This window comes from Urocampus carinirostris, chromosome 6 (genome assembly GCF_059441175.1).
Source record: "Urocampus carinirostris isolate Australia breed hairy pipefish chromosome 6, RoL_Ucar_1.0, whole genome shotgun sequence".
Classification (NCBI taxonomy): domain Eukaryota; kingdom Metazoa; phylum Chordata; class Actinopteri; order Syngnathiformes; family Syngnathidae; genus Urocampus; species Urocampus carinirostris.
In genome coordinates, this window is record NC_142354.1 from 4,115,999 (window position 1) to 4,137,672 (window position 21,674).

At 39.2% G+C, this 21,674-nt stretch overlaps 1 protein-coding gene across 1 annotated transcript; it reads right to left on the reverse strand.

Moving 5' to 3' along the window:
• Positions 1–135: 135 nt before the first annotated feature.
• On the reverse strand, positions 136–19,381 carry tsen2 (TSEN2 tRNA splicing endonuclease subunit). Its single transcript, XM_088337518.1, has 11 exons — positions 19,108–19,381; positions 12,398–12,464; positions 12,277–12,316; positions 10,150–10,501; positions 9,979–10,053; positions 9,821–9,871; positions 5,815–5,959; positions 4,465–4,501; positions 4,284–4,395; positions 4,114–4,203; positions 136–435 (listed from the first exon to the last, which is right to left on the reverse strand). Exons 1-11 carry the CDS (start codon positions 19,318–19,320, stop codon positions 376–378), a joined length of 1,242 nt encoding a protein of 413 aa, XP_088193644.1. The 5' UTR covers positions 19,321–19,381; the 3' UTR covers positions 136–375.
• Positions 19,382–21,674: the final 2,293 nt, after the last annotated feature.

Below are 21,674 nucleotides of genomic sequence, written 5' to 3' on the forward strand. Positions count from 1 at the left end.
TTCTCTGGTTTGAGTGGCCATTAAGGAGGAGTCTGCAATCTTTTTCAATTTAAGCGCTATTTTTTGTTTTCATGAAAAAAGCACCCATTTGATATGAATTTCCCAAAATAAGTTATTACCAGATTGATTATTGGATTAGTGCTAAATATATACATTTTGTTAAAAAATAAAATCAATGATCCGGCACTTGTGTGCCTTTTTCAGAACAGGGTCACTTAACCTTTTGATTAAAATATAATAAACCCCCCTGTTGAGCAGGTCTAAAAGGCTAAATAATGTCAAATTAATATTGATATTTGGCAGACATGTTGCAGAAATGTTTCCGTGATCATTTACTACAAAGAGTAAAAGAAAACACAAAATGTAGCTATAAAATCAGATGTCTTCTTGTTCAGAACGTTCTTTGGAGGAAACCCAGCGGTTCATCAGGACACTCTGCACAGACAGACCCAAGAAAAAACATTAAATGGTCATCCCTAGAAAACGTGTAGGCATGCTTGTAAACAGAGGTTAAGGATATCACAAATACAGTATTCCTTCGCCATTCAGTAGTTTGCGTCTTGGGTGCATCACAGATTTTCTTGTAATGGGTCCCACAGATAAATACAAGGGATGTGTGATACAGAGTTATTTGGATAATTCCAAGTAAATACAGGGTCGTACCGAGTGATACGGATGCTTTTTGCTTAGACTTGAGCAAAGAGTTGCAGAGGGCTCTAGGTAAGCAAGCGAGAGGTTACACTATCTCCACTGAGAAGCGGCGCTTTGAGTAAATTGGTGGAGAAGCAAAGTATCAATCCTAGGACAATAGTATCGATCCGATCCAAGTACTTGCTTAGTATTGAGAAAAATCATTATTCGGATATACCCAGTCCACTCACCCGTAATGAATATGCACGTTGTGGAATTACAAGGTCACTTTACAAGCGCCACTACACTAAAAAAATTGAACTACATTTAAAACACTGACTCCTTCATATCTTTCAGATTTTATTCGCTCTGAAAATGCTGGTCTATTAGTGATCCCAAGAGCCAAGAAGAGATACGCAGGTTCGAGAGTGTTCTCCATTCAGTTCCCCGGTGCTGAGGAATGCTCTTCCCCCTGAGATTCGATCTGCAACCTCAGTGGAACTGTTTAAATCTAGGCTTAGAACACACTTCTATTCTATAGCATTATAAATTGGATCTAATACAGTATGTACTAGATTAACATTATGACATCTGTTTTCACCACTAAAATGATTAATGAATGGTCACGGCGCTGTCCTCACTCCGACGTATCCCCTTTACGCCAGCTATACAGTGAATGACGTCCTAAATAACCAGACTTTTTTGTTGTTGTTGCTGTTTATTCGGACAATGGCTTAAACCACTACCCTTACAAGGTCGCCATAAAACTATAAACAAAACTAAAAACAAAGTACAAAAATTCCTGTTAGCTTGCTAACTAGGTTAAAAGCTCTCCCAGCTAGTGTGTACAGGGCACGATGTATTGTCTGCAAGAAATATATACAATCCAGGGTGTCGCCATATGCAGGCAATACACAAAGAGGTAAGTATTAGTTTCAGGAGCGGGCTGCAGCAAGTCAACTGCAGGAGAGAGAGTGGGAAAGGTGAGATGGCACAACATTCATTTGGACAGGTAACTTAAAATTAGTTTTACCTGGTTATTTCAGTATGAGATTATTGAAACATAAATATTTTGTTTGTTTGTTTGTACATGATTCAAATTGAATCGTTTCTTCCGGCGCCGTCACGAATGGCAGCCACTCCAGCAGCTCCCGTGTTATTTTCGATTGTCCTCGATTGTTTGTTCTCAGCTCAGGGATGCTGCTGGAAATGTGAATTTCCCTTCGGGGATGAACAAAGTATCTATCTATCTATCTATCTATCTATCATATGAATAACCTATATTTTATGTCGACAATATCTTTGTATTATTTGTTATTGCAACATGCATTACAGCCAGGTTACCCTGGAAGGGGAATGATGTCATGTGCAGTCCCTTCTCAAGGTTTCCTCATTTTCCTCGTGTTGATGTTTTTGCGTTTTTCCTTGCTGACGTGTAGGTTTTAGATCAGGGGATGGTGTCAAAATGGTCTGTAGTTTGCAATAATATGTGGTCTGTGCGCTCCTTTGAGACTCCCTTTGATTAAGCGCTATACAAATAATCATGACTGCTTGAATATTGAATATAAGTGTGTTGGTCTGATTTTCAAGTCAAGTCACATTTATTTGTATAACCCTTAATCACAAAAAAGTCTCAAAGTACTGCACCGGATTACAATTACACCATCGTCTGATCTTAAAACAACATGCGGGCAAGGACTAACTCAAAACCTCAGCGTGGGGAAAAAGGAAACCTTGAGAAGGGGCCTCACATTGCCATTTCTGTTAGTAATATTGGATTGGGAAACTGCTACGAGGTTAGAGAAATAACCCACTATTCAAAAATAAATAAATACAAATTCACACAATATGTGCCTTGTGCACATTACCTGGCACAGCTTTTAGCCTTAACGAAAAATGTCGGACAGCCACTTTATTAAATGTACCCTTTCCCATGGTCCAAAGTGAAGGTTTCTGACCGAAGTTGCTATGTGTATTGTAGGTAGACCTGGGACTTGAATTTAACTGAAACAACATCAGCGTTTTGATCATTTCGTTTTTTGTGGTCACGCGATGTTACTACCAAAGTAAATCCGTGAATTATTGAAAAGACAGTTGGTAAAGTTACTTAATCTTTTTAGTTCAAATGAATAAATGTGTTCACGTTTTTAAGACTTTCAAAATTTGGATATAAAACAATGCCAATTAAGGCCTTATTTTTTGAATAATGAATAGAATGCCTTTTAGGACTTTCCGCAGGAACCCTGTAACAGTGCAGGAATTTAAGCTTAGCAGCAACTCGTATAAAGGTACATGTTCTCCTTGTGGTAAAAAATACAGAGTGGTCTTAAGCGTCCTCCACAGTTCAACATGTTGATTGTTTTGGGAAGAGAAAGTGAAAGCAGCAGAAACACAGAGACTGAAGCACTTCAAAAGCACTATGCTACGCTCTGAGAATTCCTCAAGTGTGTTGTTGGGTTGGACAATTATTGTCTGAGTACGAAACATTGTGATGACTTTCTGAATGTTTATGTTTATTGCAGGATTTTGTGTGACTCGGTATCAGCCTGTGTTAGCTTGGCACGAAATGTTTCTGAATAGTTAGCAAGTTCACTTTTTTTGTACTTCTGTTCCAGTTTACGGTGACCTTATAAGGGTAGGGGTCAAGGCCATTACCTGAATAAACCACAGTTAAACGCAAAGAAGTATGATTATTCAGGACGTCGTTCGCCGTCTAGTTGGCCAAATCGGTGAAGGTAGGTACCCGAAAACCGTAGCAGCATAATACATAAAAACTTAAAATAGATCTGATTTTTTATTTTATTTTTTTACAACAACAAAAATGTCAATACAACCAACATGACAAACTACTGTAAAAAAATGCTAAAAAAAATAAGGGGCATAGTATTTTTAACAAAGCTCACAATTTGAAAAGTGTGGACACCCTTAGAAGACAGATTTATGAACTTATATTATGGTAAGAGCTAATATATCGTCTCCACCTGAACATGCTCCCGTAAAGAAATTAGCCATCTCACAAACACACTACACTACAAACTTTATCAAAATCTCAATATCAGAGGTCTTGACTCACATCAGACTTGTCGAGACTCAGGAGTTATTGTTTTCTCGGCTCTAACATTATTCTTCCTGCTTCAGTGACCCGGTCAATCAGAAGGTGTGTGAGACAGAAGGCAGGAGAGGGAGAGAAAGGATCGACTGTATCTGAGCCTATATAATCAGCCCATCGAATAAATAAAGATAATACCCGTCAAGTTCCTAAACAACAGTGCCAGTATCTGTCAACCTCTAATCCATTAGCCTTGAAATGGATGACCTGGAGCTACAACTCATGGCTACATTCGTGGCTCTTGAATTTTAATCAGCGTGGAGACCTGGCTGAAGTCAAAGTTACACAATGCTAGCTCTCTGATTTCGTTGTTCAGTACTATTCTATAATGGCAAAGACCTTTAATCTATTCAAAAAAAGGTGCAAAGCATTACCTGAATTTTCAGCTTGCTCAGGCAGGCAGGTGAGTCTCGCTCAGCTTCTGAGAGGTCAGCTGGATGGATGACGTAACAAAGCAGCAGCTCCTGCATGTGGCGGAGCAAAAACTCATTTTATTTTTGCCTGACGTAGTTAAAAGGTAACCAATGGAAAGCGGTGAGGACACCTTTGATACGTTAGCAGTGATTCTACCCAAAGTTGCTAGAGAACGCCAGGAAAACAGTCGCATTGTAGAACTCTGAAAATGATGGTCCGCTTTTTGCACCACCACCGAATAACTGCAAGGCAAATCAATTTCACATTTTTACATTTGGGATTCTCAGATATTTTGTGATCAGCCGGAATACCTGGCGTGGTAAAAGGGAGGGCCTTTCCTGTACAGCACTGAAAAAAAATAACAGAAAAAGTATACATCATGTTCTATTGATCATCACAGTCTTATACAGCAGTGGTAAGGAACCATTTTTGTACCATGGACCGGTTTAATGTCTGAAAATATTCTCACAGCTTGGCCCAATAATAGCACTAGAAATAACAATGATAGCAATATTAATAATAAGTGGTAGGTGTAGAGTCATAGGGGCATCATTTCCTGTGGTGTGTCTCGGGCAAGTACAGCCTGGTGGCACCCCTCCTTCTCCAGGCCAACAAATACTAAGCCCAAATCAGATTTGTTATATCTAGACAACACGGGATCTGGATGACATGGGAAAATGCATTTAATTTTATCTCATCATCACATTATAAGCCACAAAGAAAAAAAAAAGAAATCCACAAGTCATGCAATGCTCTAAAATTTCGGAATGGAATAGTACCCCCACCCAGTGTGATTTAGAGTCTCGTATCAGTATTGTCAAGCACACACCGCTGCCTGTCAATGCCAAGATCAGGCTCATGTCTTAAGAGTGTTATGACGCATTCACACCAAAAAACCCACAGCAACCGGATGATGAAGGTGCTGTATCTGAGTCAGATTAGGAGGCCAATCCTGCAGCTGGTAACAATGGAAACCAGTACTATCCATTAAATGTGAGAGAGGGCACCCCTACCTAAAAAAATGAAAGAAATGGCGGCCGCCAGGCTGTACTTGCCCAAGTCACATCACAGGAAGTAGTAACCTGACGACCCATGTGGGTTACGGGATCCGTGAAACCATGTTGTTTTCTCGCCTTTGATATCTTGAAGCACGTGATTGGTCAATTCTTGTACAGCCTTGTTTTGGCTGAACTCATTCCCATAATGCTTCCTTTACGGTGCCGCATTACACAACGTTGTAAAGGAGCATCACAGGAATAAGTTCAGTCAAAACGTTGTACAATGATTGACCAATCACGTGCGCCTTCAAGATAAAAAAAAAAAGACTAGACAACAAGGTACTATGAATAAAAATTGAATGCCTTTTCCAATGTCATCAACAGCGCTCTAACTGGGGCAAACCGGGTTTGATACCCATTGCACCCAATATTAAGCAAAGTGGTCGACAGAATTTCTCGACTAAGCAACCATTGTTCATAGCTCAAGTACAGAAATGTACTACCGTAAAACCTGAAATTTTGGGGGAATATTAGGTTAAAGAAAATTGCGTGTATTAACGAATAAATCCGGTAAGCAAAGGAAACTTTTCTGAGGCCTGGTACCAGTCCGCGGCACAGTGGTTGCAAACCGCTGTCATATTGAACTTTTACCGTTTTACTTACACATATCCACGCCGTACTTTGTGCCGCCTCCCAATTTCGGGACCCACCCCCTGCTGCGGAAGTGATGGTAGGCGGCGTATGAGCTGACAAAATTGGGCCGCAGCGCCACAAAATGCCTCCACAGCTGTGTGACTGACAGGGGCTCCTGTCCATTGGGAGAAAAGGACATGGTCATCCCAGTTAGGCGACAAAATGGGAAAGATCTGGTAAGGTGAAGAGCCTAATCCGCAAAATAGCTCTGTGCATTTGTGTGTGGGGAAAGTTAATTGTGCTGCCCCTCAAGGAAGACCCCAGATATAGGGATAATAAATGGATAAACTTATCAAAGATGAGCCTGTAAATGTCAGTTGTCTGTTTTGAGCAATCTGAAAACTTAATGGTTTGAGGCAGGCAAATTTGATCAGAGTCCAAGTTCAACCAATCCATTATGCGGGAGCTGATGGCACAAAACTAAGATAAAACATTAGGTTGGTATGTTTATTAACTCAGGTAAATTTGGCCTAAAGTCTGTTTCATGAAAGCAGACTAAATTTAGCTCGGCTCTGTTATTGTGGTGATTTATTCTCTACAGCTAACCTACTTCACAAGCAAACAACCAGGCTAAGATTATCCCCAGAGATAGAGCGAAGACAATAAGTATTTGAACACTCTACTATTTTGCTATTTCTCCCACTTGGAGGGTTCAGAAATTTTTACCGTAGGTGAACGTTTACTGTGAGAGAGATAAATTAAAAAGAAAAATCCAGAAATCACAATGCACGATTTTTTAACAATTTATTTTATGTTACAGCTGCAAATAAGTATTTGAACACCTGAGAAAATTAATGTTGATACTTGGTACAGTAGTCTTCGTTTGTTATTAGAGGTCAAACGTTTCCTGAGGTCTTTCTCCAGGTTTGCACACTGCAGGAGGGATCTTGGCCCACTCCTCCACACAGATCTTCTCTAGATCAGTCAGGTTTCTAGGCTGTCGCTGGGAAACATAGTTTGAGCTCCCTCCAAACATTTCATTTAGGGCTGGAAACTGGATGGGCCATGCATGACCTTGATATTCTTCTTACGGTTTTCCTGGCTGTGTGCTTCGGGTCCTTGTTGTGTTGGAAGACCCAGCCACAACCCATATTTTCTGCTCGGAGGGAAGGAGGTGGTTTCCCAAAATCTCACAATACATGGCCCCAGTCATCCTGTCTTCAATGCAGTGCACTTGTCCTGTCCCGTGTGCAGATAAACACCCCCATAGCATGATGCTACCACCCCATGCTTCACCTTAGGGATGGTGTTCTTTGGATTGTACTCTTCATTCTTCTTCCTCCAAACAGGCTGAGTGAAATTATGACTAAAACGTTTTATTTTGGTCTCATCTGACCACAAACCTTTCTTCCATGACTCCTCTATATCATCTAAATGGTCATATGCAAACTCAAGACGGGCCTTGACATTTGCTGGTGTTGGAGAAAATGCAGGTTCGATAATCGTTTAGGTCTTCTCTTACGTGATTCAATCAAGTGCACGGAGGCTTGCCATGAGGGGGAGCTCTTTATTGTGTCATCCCAAAGAACTCAGAGAACTCCAGACATAACAACGCTTTTATAGCTTCAATTTGAGTACAACCCAAGAGGCGGCCGAGATCTCGCGTAACAACAAGGAAGATGCTGTCGTACTCTTATTAGGACATGTTGTTCGCCTCAGTTTGCTCAGAGAGTCCTTGCAGGTCCTCCCATGCCCTTTTAAGGCTGCCAAGGACCTTCCCGAAATGATGTCAACATTCTCTCACAACTGTAAGCAAGTCTTTCTACATTTTTTTCTAAATGTATGCAAATACAAATGCAAGTCTATTTTCCACAACACTGGTTTAAGCAGGGGAACCTTTCGTGCCATGATTTGAAATCATACAGTATCCTTGGAAACAGTGGTCCCAGCTCTTTTTAGGCCATTGACCAACTCTTGTTGTTTAGTTCTGGGCTAAATCGTCACCTATCTTGGAATCATTGAGACCCCACGAGGTGATATCTAGCATGGGGCTCCACTCCGATTGAGATTGACTGTCATGTTCAGCTTCTTCCATTTTCTAATGATTGCTCCAACAGTGGACCTTTTTTCACCAAACTGCTTGGCAATTGCTCCGTAGCCCTTTCCAGCCATGTGGAGGTGTACAATTTTGTCTCTAGTGTGTTTGGACAGGTCTTTGGTGTTGGCTATGTTTGAAGTTAAAGTCTTACTGATTGCATGGGGTGGACAGGTGTCGTTTTGCAGCTAACAACCTCAAACAGGTGCATCTAATGCAGGATAATACATGGAGTGCAGGCTGACTTCTAATGGGCAGACTAACTGGTCTTCCAGGGTCAAATATTTATTTGCAGCTGTATTACACAAATAAATTGTCAAAAAAATCATGCATTGTGATTTTAAGGTTTTTCTTTTTGGTTTATCCCTCTCACAGTGAACATGCACTTACGATGAAAAGTTCAGACCCCTCCATGATTTCTAAGTGGGAGATATACCAAAATAGCAGGGTGTTCAAATACTTATTTTCTTCACTGTACATCTGATGTTCTTTAAATGTGTTTTATAGCATACGATATATATGGACTTTCCTAATGTGATGCAATATTTTATTTTTCCTGCATTCAAAGTTTACAGGGCTCTGGAACATTTTTGACCCAATGAGCCATAATGGTAAAATATTTAGATGTTTTTTTTTCCATTGGCTTATATAAGACAAAATTTAGCAAAACCACAAAACCTGCTCTCAAGACAAAAGCAAATTTTTCAGCGCATTTTATTTTGCTGTGTGACGTTAAATGATTTGATGAAATTTGACTTTTTGTTGAAGTTCCCACTCTAGCTCCTTTTAGTCCGGTGCGCCTTATGTATGGAAAATATAAGACAAAAAACTATTTTTGGGGGTGCGCCGTATAGTCGTGAAAATACAGTAGTCTTCCTTCAAATGTTACTTAAGCTTGTTGAGGCTCATTTTGACCTCATTTTACCCCCGCGAAAATAATGGTTTCCAAACGAAAAATGTCACAAAAAAATGAAAATGAAAGGTTTATGTTTATGTGTATTTCCTTTCAGCGTCGTGGGATCGTGTGAGAGGGAAGAGTGTGCTAAGTGCATAGATCCTCCCACCCCTACCACTCACCCAATCCAATTTTTCTCTGTGCTTGCTACGGTTTTGAGGTACCTACAGTTTTTTCTGTGGGTTTATATCATACAGTGAACGTACATTATTTAAAATACCATGTAAAGGATTCTTTAGCGTTGAACAGCAAAAATGGGGTCTGTTGGTGTGTGACCTTGATTGTAATCTGTAGGTAGAACTGTGCACTTTATATACTGGACATAACAATGGACGAGTAGCTTCAGCTATGCTTGACCCAAACTCAACTTGGAATTTATCAGGATAAGAACACTACAAACGCAAATTGCACAAGTCGCTTTTTATCCCAGAGTAATATGTACTCATGAAAAGAACCAAATTGGGCTCGCCAACCACAGGTTTCGGACCTCTAGGCTATATTACCAATTTATTCAACTCTGTTGAGTGTAAAATTTTAACACTTTATAGTCAAGTCAACCTACAGCATGTAGCCTTTCATATAATAATGTATTGCATATTCTAATAAATAAAGCTCGTCAAACTATCAGAGGTTTGATAATTATGTATTATACCACTGTTATTGAGATTCTAAAAAGGCAAGCAAAAACTAACTCTTTGACAAGGGGAATATATGATATATGTCTAACTCCTAATATTCCCTTATCAAAGTAAAACGTTTGTTCTTAATTAATGATCAATGTTACAAAACAGAACCAAATCGTTATATAGATGAAAATTAGAACAACATTTTTTTTTGTCATTGATAACAATGCAGTCAACATATTTTACAATGAGATAAGACGTGGCGGTCTAGGATGAATATGTAATGAGAGTTAAGAGAAAAACAGGAACAAAAAAGCTGAGACTGAACGTTACTTCTTATTATCGGGAACAACTGAATATTACCTGCTGAAGGTAGACAGACAGGCAGCCAGAACTGTAGACAAGGAAGAAGGCCTGCACAGACAGAAAGCATGAGGATTACTGGAAAGGAACATGCATAGACGTGCCATTAAAACATTGACAGAAAACATCTAAAAATATAAAAGGGACAAGACATGCACCTCCTCCAGGTCGAGTTGAAGGTATTCTGTCATCCTTAGAGGATTCGGTCTAAGATGCAACTGCTCCCCGGCCTCCTGAAACATTACCAACATCTTTCCCACTTAAACACAAATCATTTGACAAATGAAATGGGAATGAAAGAAAACATCCAAACATAACTCAAGACTTACATGGCCAGTGTCAGGGATCACAGGGATAAAACCAGGTCCTAGACCTGCAGGAGCTTGATCCTGCTCAGCATCAAACTTAAAGTCAGAGGCATAGCCTTGGTCTGAACTGAACTCTGACCTAGCACTTTGACTGAGCTCAGAGACCGTGCTCGTATTCCGTTTTGGGTCACTAATGTCTGCACATGAGTGCACTAGAGAATTAGGTTGGTGTTGGTTCCTTTTTTCTGCCTCGGACCTTAGAACATCTGCCTGGACAGGCTGACACCGTCGTAGCAGCATTTGATTGACAGAGTTACCGTCCAACCCCTGAGCTTGGAGAGCTGAGCCTGCCATTCTAACAAGCTCCTCATACCTGTTAGAGGAAACAAGGTATTTTTTTCTAAGAATTGCCTTACCTCTAAAGGACGAGAAGAGAAATTCTTAAACTTGAGCCATCAAAACTTATCCATAAAAAGTGAAATGGTTTAATTACTGTAATTAGAATAGGAAAAAACTCAAAGCCTCCTTTGTTATATTTGAAATTATTCAGTGTCCACAGCACAATTCTGAGGTCATGGGTTCTAATTCAGTTACCAGCCTTACTTTGCGGGGTTTGCATGTTCTCCCCATGCCTGCGTGGGTTCCCAACGGGCACTCCCACATGCATGACAGGTTAATTGGTGACTCCAAATTGTGCCTTGGTATGAATGTGCAAGTTAATGGTTGTCCGTCTCCTGCACCCCGTGACTTTAGTAAGGATAAGCAGTGCAGACAATGGATGATATCAGTGCCTCTTTTTGGTGAAAATTCTTGATGGTTAGAACCTGAGGGTCCATCAAGGGGGGAGTGTTTGACCTCCATCGAGGAGGATTTTTTGACTTTGGGGATTTTTATCTTTTGTTACGGTCCTAGCAAAAAGTGCAATTGCGCCTCTACTAGACTAGGGGGCAGTGGCACTTTTATTGGCAGTGTTTTGATCTCATTTAGCAGCTACGCTTAGCACATAGCAGAGAGTACCGGTCTGAAATGTAACCACAAAGTGTGGCAGACTCTCAATAACACTGGTCGGCAACCATCGGGCCACGGACTGGTACCAGACCTTGGGTCTTTTGTTGCCGGGGCCGCACAGAAATGAATTTTGATAAGTAACCACATTTGTTCTGTTACGTACATCCTGCATGTCCTGCTTCGAAAAGCTGTCTACTGAAAGCATGCTTATTGTATTTATTAACATTGTATTTGATTTTAAAATCTACAACTATACATTTACTATATTTTTGGACTGCATTATCATCATTATGCTGTTAATGTTGGTGATCATTTTGAATGCCATCCATCCACTTTCTGCACCACTCATCTCTCACCAGGGTCGCGGGAATGCTCGAGCCCAACCCAGCTGTCTTCGGGCGGTGGGCAGCGGACACCCTGAACAGGAGACCACACAGACACAGACAACCCACTCGCTCATTCACACCTAGGGAGAATTTGGACCGGCCAATTAACCGGACATGCATATTTTGGGAATACGGAAGGAAACCAGAGGCATGCGGAGAACGTGTAAACTCCACTCGGGGTGGCTGCCATAGGTGGAATTGAACCCTGCATCGTGCTCCGTGCTCACCACCCAACCGCCGTCCATGCCTTTTGAATGATTAAATGAATTAATGATATTGTATTTTTCAATTTCATAGTTTGACATGATCAGACAAAATGTTTATAGGTAAGAATTTTTATTCTATTTTTGAATTTCAGATGCACTTTAAATCTTTTGTGGTACAGTTAATAAAGCTATTCTTTATTGTAAATTAGTCCATACTTATTACCAATTTTTTCACTCATGCATTAGAACGAGTGTTATGCTGAGATTAACTTAAAACAATTTCATTGACAATTTATTCTTTTTATAGTTGGGGGGTAGCGGACGGGGGTGTATGTTGGAGGGTGAGGGCTTGGACGGGCGTGAGGTTCTATTCTTGCATGGTGGGGAATGAATAATTAAGCACTGTGATAGGACATGAGATTGGGCCTTGAAGCTTTTTAATATGACATCAAAATTTAAAAAAAGATTCAAAAGAGAAAACGTTACCACAAGTTAAAATTCATGGGTATATAAATATTAAGGGCAGGAGAGGAACCGTTGTCTCTTACCTGTCCTGTGTAATAACAGGAAGTAGAAAGCCTTCATATTCTGCATATAGAAAAATGCAAAAAAGAAAGAAATCAACTGAGTCAAACTGTAATAACATTACAAATTACAATTTTAACTCACGTCGACATTGGTCTGAGATGCCGTGTTCCGGTCGAGACCTTGACAGGATGCCTTTACCGAAATATCCCTGAAAGACCAGAATGCAAGCAATGGTCCTCTTAATATTAGCAAAAAACAAGGAGACCTATAAATGTCTTTTTAATTGTTTGGTATTTTGTTTATTCCATTGTCAATGTCAGTTAGCCTTATTTAGTACTGTTGTAAAACAGTCAGGCAAGGTCCGTAACCTTTGTTATCACGGCCAAATTCAAGGACCTTTCATGGGCTTTTAAAAGCCAATTTTCTATTTCTCCAGTACACATTAAATGAAAAATCAGGTGTGATTTATGTTCTTTACAGAGCCACAAATATATCTGCCATTAATGTACCGGTATGTGATTCTTAATCTTGCTTGTGCATTTATCGAGACATGTAATTATTAAATTTTAAGTGAATGGTTGATATATTTGTTTTTGTGACAAAACTCTCCCCATATACAGTGAAGAAAATAAGTATGCATTTCTCCCACTTAGAAATCATGGAGGGGTCTGAAATTTCCATGACCACCGTGAGAGAGGTAAACTAAAAAGACAAATCCAGAAATCACAATGCATGATCTTTTAACAATGAATTTGTGTCATACAGCTACAAATAAGTATTTGAACACCTCTGCATCATCTAGAATTCTGACCCTGAAAGACCGGTTAGTCTGCCCATTAGAGGTCCACCTGCACGCCATGTATCATCCTGAATCAGATGCACCTGTTTGAGGTCGTTAGCTGCATAAAGCCACCTGTCCACCCCATACAATCATCTCATCTCATCTCATCAGCCGTACCGCTTATCCTCATTAGGGTCGCGGGGGGCTGGAGCCCATCCCAGCCATCTCCGGCCAGTGGGCAGGGGACACCCTGAACTGGTTGCCAGCCAATCGCAGGGCACACAGGGACAGACAACTCATTCGCTCATTCACACCTAGGGACAATTTGGACTGGCCAATTCACCTGACATGCATGTTTTTGGAACGTGGGAGGAAACCGGAGTGCCCGGAGGAAACCCACGCAAGCACGGGGAGAACATACAAACTCCGCACAGGAAGTCTGGAGCTGGATTTGAACCCACGACAGGTTCCCATGACATGAACTGTGCCGCACAAGCGCTAACCACTGCGCCGCCGTGCTGCCCCCCATACAATCAGTAAGACTTTAACTTCAAACATAGCCAAGACCAAAGAGCTGTCCAAACACACTAGAGGCAAAATTGTACACCTCCACATGGCTGGAAAGGGCTACGGACCAATTGCCAAGCAGTTTGGTGAAAAAAGGTCCACTGTTGGAGCAATCATTAGAAAATGGAAGAAGCTAAACATGACTGTCAATATCAATCGGAGTGGAGCCCCATTCAAGACATCAACATCACCTAGTGGGGTCTCAAAGATTCTAAGAAAGGTGAAGAATCAGCCCGGAACTACATGACAGGAGTTGGTCAATGAGCTGAAAAGAGCTGGTACCACCGTTTTCAACGTTACTGTAGGTGATACACTAAGATGTCATGATTTGAAATCCTGCATGGCACGAAAGGTTCCCCTGCTTAAACCAGCAAATGTCAAGGCCCGTCTTAAGTTTGCATAAGACCATTTGGATGATAAAGAGGAGTCATGGGAAAAAGTTGTGTGGTCAGATGAGACCAAACCAGGACTTTTTCGTCATAATTCCACTAAGCGTGTTTAGACGAAGAAGAATGAAGAGTACAATCTGAAGAACACCATCCCTACTTTGAAGCATCATGCTTTGGGGGTGTTTTTCTGCACATGGGACAGGAAGAGTGCACTGCATTAAAGAGAGGATGACTGGGGCCGTGTATTGTGAGATTTTGGGAAACAACCTCTTTCCCTCAGAGCAGAAAAGATGGGTTGTGGCTGGGTCTTCCAACACGACAACGACCCGAAGCACACAGCAAGCAAAACCATGGAGTCAGAAGAATATCAAGGTTCGAGCATTGCCCAGCCACTCTCCAGACCTGAACCCAATCGAAAATCTTTAGAGGGAGCTCAACTTCCTGTTGCTCAGCGATAGCCCAGAAACCTGTCTGAATTGAGAAGGAGGAGTGGACCAAGATCCCTCCTGGACTGTGTGCAAACCTGGTGAAAGACAACAGGAACCGTTTGACCTCCAATAGCAAAGGAAGACTACTGTATCAAATATTAACATTCATTTGCTCAGATGTACAAATACCTATTCGCATCTATGTCACACAAATTAATTGCTAAAAAATCATGCATTGTGATTTCAGGATTTTTCTTTTTAGTTTATCTCCTTCACAGTGGACATGCACCTACAATGAAAATTTCAGACCCCTCCATGATTTCTAAGTGGGAGAAATAGCAAAATAGCAGGGTGTTCAAATACGTATTTTCTTCACAAGTGTTGGGTATAAATGAAAAAATCTAGCTTACATTTTCAGTTTCAGGGTGTTCTTTTTATTACAAATGACCACCGGAAAATTATGCCTTAAATTTTTGTATGGCCCATAATTGATACATAATCCTTCCTCGCACACATTTCATAATGCCCTACTTTGGTGTAGCATGCAACTGTCCTCTTGGGTGTAACCCATAGGGAGCGCTTTATAAGACAATGCCGTACAAACAAATGCCAGCTGCAGTTAATCACGAGGGAAGAAGAAACGCAATGGCAAAGCGAAGCCACAATAAAGCAGTGTATCATTTTTGAGCAGACTTTTTGAAACATGGCAGCAATTTCAAGCATTTACAAGCGCTACTGCCGAAAATCAAGCATTTTTCAGTACTATAAAACACAACTCTCAAATTCACTCTACAGCACTGCCCTCAGCACCCATTCCTCAAACAGCTCTGATAAAACTATAAAAGATAAAAGTGGATAGGCGCAAAGGAAAATAAAGCATAAGGGCTCTTTGAACCCAGTTGTAAATTAACACATACTTCAGAGACAAAATTTAACCTTCAACTTTTTAGGAAACCTCAAACGTAGCAAAAATATTCCTAAAGCAAAAATCATATATTATTTACTTAAAGCTAGGGTATGCAACTCTAAAAGATTTTACTTTCTGACATCATCTTCTGGCTGAAATCTGTATTGCAGCCCACTTTGTTGCGCATGCAAGTTGGTGTAATTCTTATATACGCTCGAATTAACGCTCTTTTTATATATTTTTGGAGGTTTGGGTCGGCATTTAGACTATTTAAAAAAGTATTTCTCTTACCTTCAACATTTTCATGTGGAATAAAATCAAATCACCTGTGTGATATTGGTCTATACTCCAAGCCCCCCGCCACCCCTTCAGCTCAATGCGCTTTGTGGGTGGATGATAAAACCAATGATTAAAATAAGAAAAAACAACTATTATTACGCCCCAAAATCTTTTGCACAGCTCTATACCCAGTGTTTTTTTTAGGAATTAATTTCATGATAAACTTTATTTATTTATTTATTGTTTATTCTTTTAGTTTGTAGTTCGTCTGTTGTTGCACTGAAAAGTCAGTATTTTTAATAGACATTATGTTCTCTCATGCAGTTTAAAGTTGCTTAATATAAAAATGTTGAAATGAGTTAAAAGTTCAAGACAGTGAAAAAATAAAGGTTATTATGATCTATTAGAAGATTTTTATAAACGTATTTATTTATTTTGTGCAGAATATTACATTATTATTACGTAGTAATATTTTGTATAAAGGGAACCCCCCCAAAGCCGCCTTTTTCCTGCTTTTCTTTACCTCTATTAAATTTTCTTTTGTTTTTCTGAACTCAAGTCATATTTATTTGTATAGCCCTCAATTACAAGGAGTATCAAAGGGCTGCACAGACCGCAGACTATTGCAAACTACAGACCATGATTATAAACCTTAATGAACTTCTTGCTTTTTACCTCTTTTTCCCCTGCTATTTCATGTTTTGTTCTCCATTTTGGTATTTCATTTTTCATCTTTTTCCCTAGCTTTTAGCTTTTTCTTTCTTTTGCCTCTATCTTATTTTTTTCATGCTTGTATTTTGTCTCTCTACCTTTTTTATTTTCTTTGTTTTTTCCCCATAGCTTTTTACTTTTTTTCTTGCTTTATTTTCTTTTACTTTTGTTTCTGTTTTTTTTTTTTTTTTTTTTTTTTTTACATTTTTCCTTTGATTCTTTATCATAGTCCTCGTTTTTTCTTTAAATTAATTGTCTTTTTTTCAGACTGCCTCACCAGTAGTTGGGTAGGCACTTATATTTTAGCTAGCGTCATGCATTAAATTTTAGCATATCCTGTCCTTTATTGAGTAAGAGCTTTAAAACGCAAGAATTTGGTTTTTTGTTTGCTCGGGTTGAATTAGGGAGTGCTTGAGCACCCCCAAAAACGGGCTGGTTACACGAAATAGAGGAGCAGATTGCTTCGATTGATATCAATGACTTTGCATCAAGGAAAGCCAGAGGTCAGGTTTTAGTTTGTAATTTCTTTTTCCACTATGTAACTAGTATGCAAAGGTTCCTTAGTCATGTCATGTTTATTTGTGTAGCCCTTAATCACAAGAAGTTTCAAAGGGCTGCACAGACCAATGATTCTTACAGACTACTATTACACCATCACCTGATCTAAAACCTGCATAAGGGCAAGGAAAAACTCAAAATCTCAGCATGAGGAAATTGAAAAAAAAAAACACAAAAGAAAAAGAACAGGCATGAAAATGGGTCAGGGCTTAAAAAGATGAGAATGGCGTGGGTGTGGTACTGTATTTGTGTATAAGACACACCACTGATTTAAGATTACAATCAGGATAAAATTTTGTTTGACTTTTTCTTAACTCAAACTAAAATATGAAAATGACAAACGTTGAGTACATGTGGCCATGATTCAAGTATGTTATGAGCACAATGCTGACATAAAATTTACAATGCACTTATTTCATGTCCTTCAATGTCCGATTCATCCTCTGATACACTAAAGGAGTCGTTTCCCTCGTCGTGCTATTTTTGCCTTTATGTATAGGTTTCTGTAGCATGGATAAAAAGTGTGATAACTAGATAAAAGTGGATTTTCAAATGTGTGTTATTGTGCGATTTGCTAAATATGAAAGAATACAAGTCTATTCTATTATTCTATATTATTGTTCTCTACACATTTTTGATAAATATTTGACATTTTCATGTACAATGTATTTGTATTTAATATTAAAACATGTTTTGATAATTGCTTGTATTTCATGTATACAGTGTATTTATATTTATTAAAGCAAGTTTTAGTAAATATTTGCCTTTTTATTTATATAGTGTATTTGCATTTATCATTTGCCTTGAATGAGGATGTGAAGGAGAGAGTGGTTTCGAAAAGGAAGAGGGTGTGGATCAGGTGTTTGCAGTACGACAGGTGTGTGGGAAATATTTTGCAAAAGATAATGAGCTTTATTTGGCTTTCGTGGACTTGAAAAAGGCGTATGACAGAATTGATAGAGAGGCGTTGTGGCAGGTGATGGTAATGTATGGAGTGGGTGGAAAGTTGTTGGAAGCATTGGAGAGTTTTTATGTGAACAGCAGAGCATGTGTAGGAGTAGGGAGTGAGACAAGTGAGTGGTTCCCTGTGTTGACTGGTGTGAGACAGGGGTGTGTGATGTCACCTTGGCTGTTTAATGTGTACATGGATGGTGTGGTGAGAGAGGTGAATGCAAGAGTATTTGGCAGAGGTGTAGAGATGATGGATAACAGTGGAACGGTGTGGCAGGTATGTCAGTTTTTTTTATGTAGATGACACCAGTGCTTGTGGCTGATTCTGAGGAAACATTGAGAAGGTTGGTAATGGAGTTTGAAGAGTGTGTGATAGGCAAAAGTTATGTGTGAATGTTGGGAAGAGTAAGGTGATTAAGTGTTCACGTGATGGAGTGGCCATGGCGTTAGAAATAAGGTTACATGGACAGGTGCTGGAAGAAGTTGAAAGCGTTAGGTACTTGGGTTGTGATGTAGCTGCAGTTGGTGTAATGGAGTGCGAGGTATTGCACAGAGTGAATCAAGGTTTTGGGTGCTCTGTGGAGAGTGATGAGCAACAAGATTATGAGTATGGATGTTAAGAGGGGACTGTATGAGAGTGCGATTGTGCCGACTGTGTTGTATGGTGCAGAGACTTAGAGCCTGAACGCAGATTTGAGAAGGAAATTATATGTTTTTGAGATGAAGTGTTTGAGGAGTATGTTAGGAATGACAAGTTTGGGTTGGCCATGGTCCAAAATGCTTGTGTGTGTGTTTTGCTATTTTTTTCCTTTTTTATTTTTTTTTGTTATCGTATTTGTTTGTCTTGCTGTAGGTCACCCCTCGAGGGATATGACCAAGGTAGATAAATAATACACTAATATCCATCTATCTAAGTATAAGAACAGTTGAGAAATATATCTAACTATTTAATTCGTATTAAATATGTGTCTGGGCAAAAAATTGGGTGGTGGGGTGGGGTGGGGTTGCTTGGAGGGTGTGTTGCCCAGGGAGTAATTTAATGTCAAGCCACCACTGGTGACATAGCGCAGTTTGATCACATAATATTGGTGGGGACAAAACAACAATTACTCTTTATAAGCAGGACCAAGTCTCCTCCTCCCAAAGAAATACAGTACTAATGCCCTGGATAGAAAAAAAAGCGTTAAAAAAACATGCGTACAGGATTGGGGAACAAATGTTTTAACAAAAAAAAAAAAGGGAAAAAAAAGAACGTAATGGCTGGCGAATGACATTAGCACCTGATTGTAAATATCGCGGATGTGTTCGGGCTCCGTGACCACGATATGTTGATTGATGATATCGGCCCGGAAGCAAATCCCCGTTTCTCCTGTCCCTCGCGTGGAGCTTCCGCACACGGGGAATGGTGCCGTGTACTCCTCTTTCACTCGGCAACGGCGCCGAGGCGGCCGAAATTCAGCTTGCATCCCACTGACTGGCCTGGACACTTTCATCTAATTGTTTGACTGCCATGTATTAGGAGCCCTTCTTCATCCATTTATGTGTAGGCGGCTAGCGAAATTCGAGGGCATACCCCCCCTACTGTTCAACGGTGGGAAGCACAATTGCTCTTTCCCCGTCTCTCACGGACTGGAATAAATATCACAAGACAGCTCAAAACTAAAAGAAATGTGCACATTTTCATCAGATTTCTACGGGAGCTAGATTTAGGGCGTGAAATGCAACTCAGGCCAGCAAGTATTTTAATAAAAGCTCTTTCGTTTCGTAGGGCCTACGGCGTGGGTGGTTAGGGAATCTGTGAACAGTGATAACCATTTCAAAAAGAGATGTATTTTTTAGTCAAAGAAAAAACTTCAAATGTAAACAAATGAACTCAAAATAGATGTATTTTCAACTAAGAAAAATACTTAAAGTAAGCCAAACAAAAGATATATCTGCCAAGAAAAATACGTAAAACGCGTAAAATAATCTAATAATTGTCATATTTATATTAAAAAAATTAAACTGAGCAGTTTTTCCTAAAATAAAGGACAATTTTCTGGAACTAAAAATAAATACTTTTTAAATATGGAAAAAAAAACTATGAAAAACAATCTAAGAACGTATCATTTTTTTTAAACCAGGGAAAATACCTACAATTAGCAAAAGAGATTAAAAGAAAAGGCAACGGTATCATTTTTCACCAATAAAAAAGAGTAGAGTACACCATGACCCATTTTACAATAAAAATGCAAAGTGTATCCTTGTATTTAGTAGTTGACAGTATTTGTTGTTGCACTGAAAAGTGTCCCGCGGGAAATAGATAAAAGTACATATTTTTCAATTTACATTTTGTTGTGTCGTTTTTTTTTTTGTTACCAAAAATGAATGAATAAATACAAATCAGTAACGACGTTATCACACGGTGTAAACAAGTTGTTTGTTATTTATTTGATAACGAAAATAAACTTGTTACACAAATTATATTTGTTTTTATTCTACATCGTCTGTCTTGCTGTTAGTAAATGGGTTCCGTGTTGTGTTTGTCAGGATTGGGTCTTTGCCGTAATAACTATGGTCGTAGGGGCACAATTTCCCGAGGTGTGTGTAACGACGCTCAATCATGCGCGACACAAGGGTTGACAGTCACTCGAATTATTGCCTGCATTCAATAAACAATACAAAAAAGTCAGGGCGTCTGTGTCGGACTGCATAGATCTTCAGCACGAGGTGATATAGCTGAAGGTATACCAAGCAAACAACATGCGAGCACATTGATAGTGAAACCTTAATAACATACCTGTCAACCTCAACAGCTCCAAGCCCTTACAAATTATCGTATTTTCCCTTACAAAATAATGTTACACCATATTTTTTTTTCAAACATGTTTATATTTGTAGTTTAAGATGTTATGTTGTACATGTGTTTCGTTATATCATATATATTGTTAATTAACATTTTGTTGTGAGATCCTGAGTTGCTCGACATGAATGAGGTTTATTATAAATAAAAGTTAAAAAATGAAGTTGCTTGGACGTTCACTGTGGAAGGAAAAAATACATGCAAATACAATTAAGTAGAATAATACATTTTCTTATTCAAATTATGAATTCATTTTCTGCATTGAATTATTGTTGGTAATATACTGATTAAAGGGATAACCACAAACCTGTCTTTTCTTGTTTTCTCCTTTTATACTTCCTTTTTTTCTTAACATCTTTATACAACATAATAATTTGTAATATAATGCATCAAGTCAAGTCACATTTATTTGTATAGCCCTTAATCACAAAAATGCCTCAAAGGACTGCACAGTATTACAATTTGACAGATTAATTTGGGATATTAATCTTTGGCTGATATGAGAGTCAAGGAAGATGCAGGTTTGATATCAACAGGAGGCCTCCAGTAACCGCGGGGAGAAAAACGGACCCACTCCATTGAATGACTCCCTTTTTCTCACCGTGGCCCAGTGACCTGAATGTTTTTATTTGGAAGAAGTCAAGCAGTTGTAAAAACATACCAAGATGACTTTCCTGTATCCTTCAAAATAAAGACTGAAAGTGTGCATATATTTTAAACAGAATCATATAAAAGAGTAGAAAAATAGAGAATAAGTAATAAAAATAGTATGAACTCAAGTACATTCCATCAGAGCCATTTGTGACGTGAATAATAGAGATAATAGAGAAAATTACAAATAACTAGATTTAATATACCTTACATTTCCCCCCTGTTGTAAATTTCGAAGAACATCCGTGAAAACAATACCAGAGGTTTCAAGTTTACACATCATTAAGAAATCCATCAGGTAGGTAGCTTTGTGGAGGGCCGAAAAACCTCCGTAAAGGAAAAAATTCCCCTCCT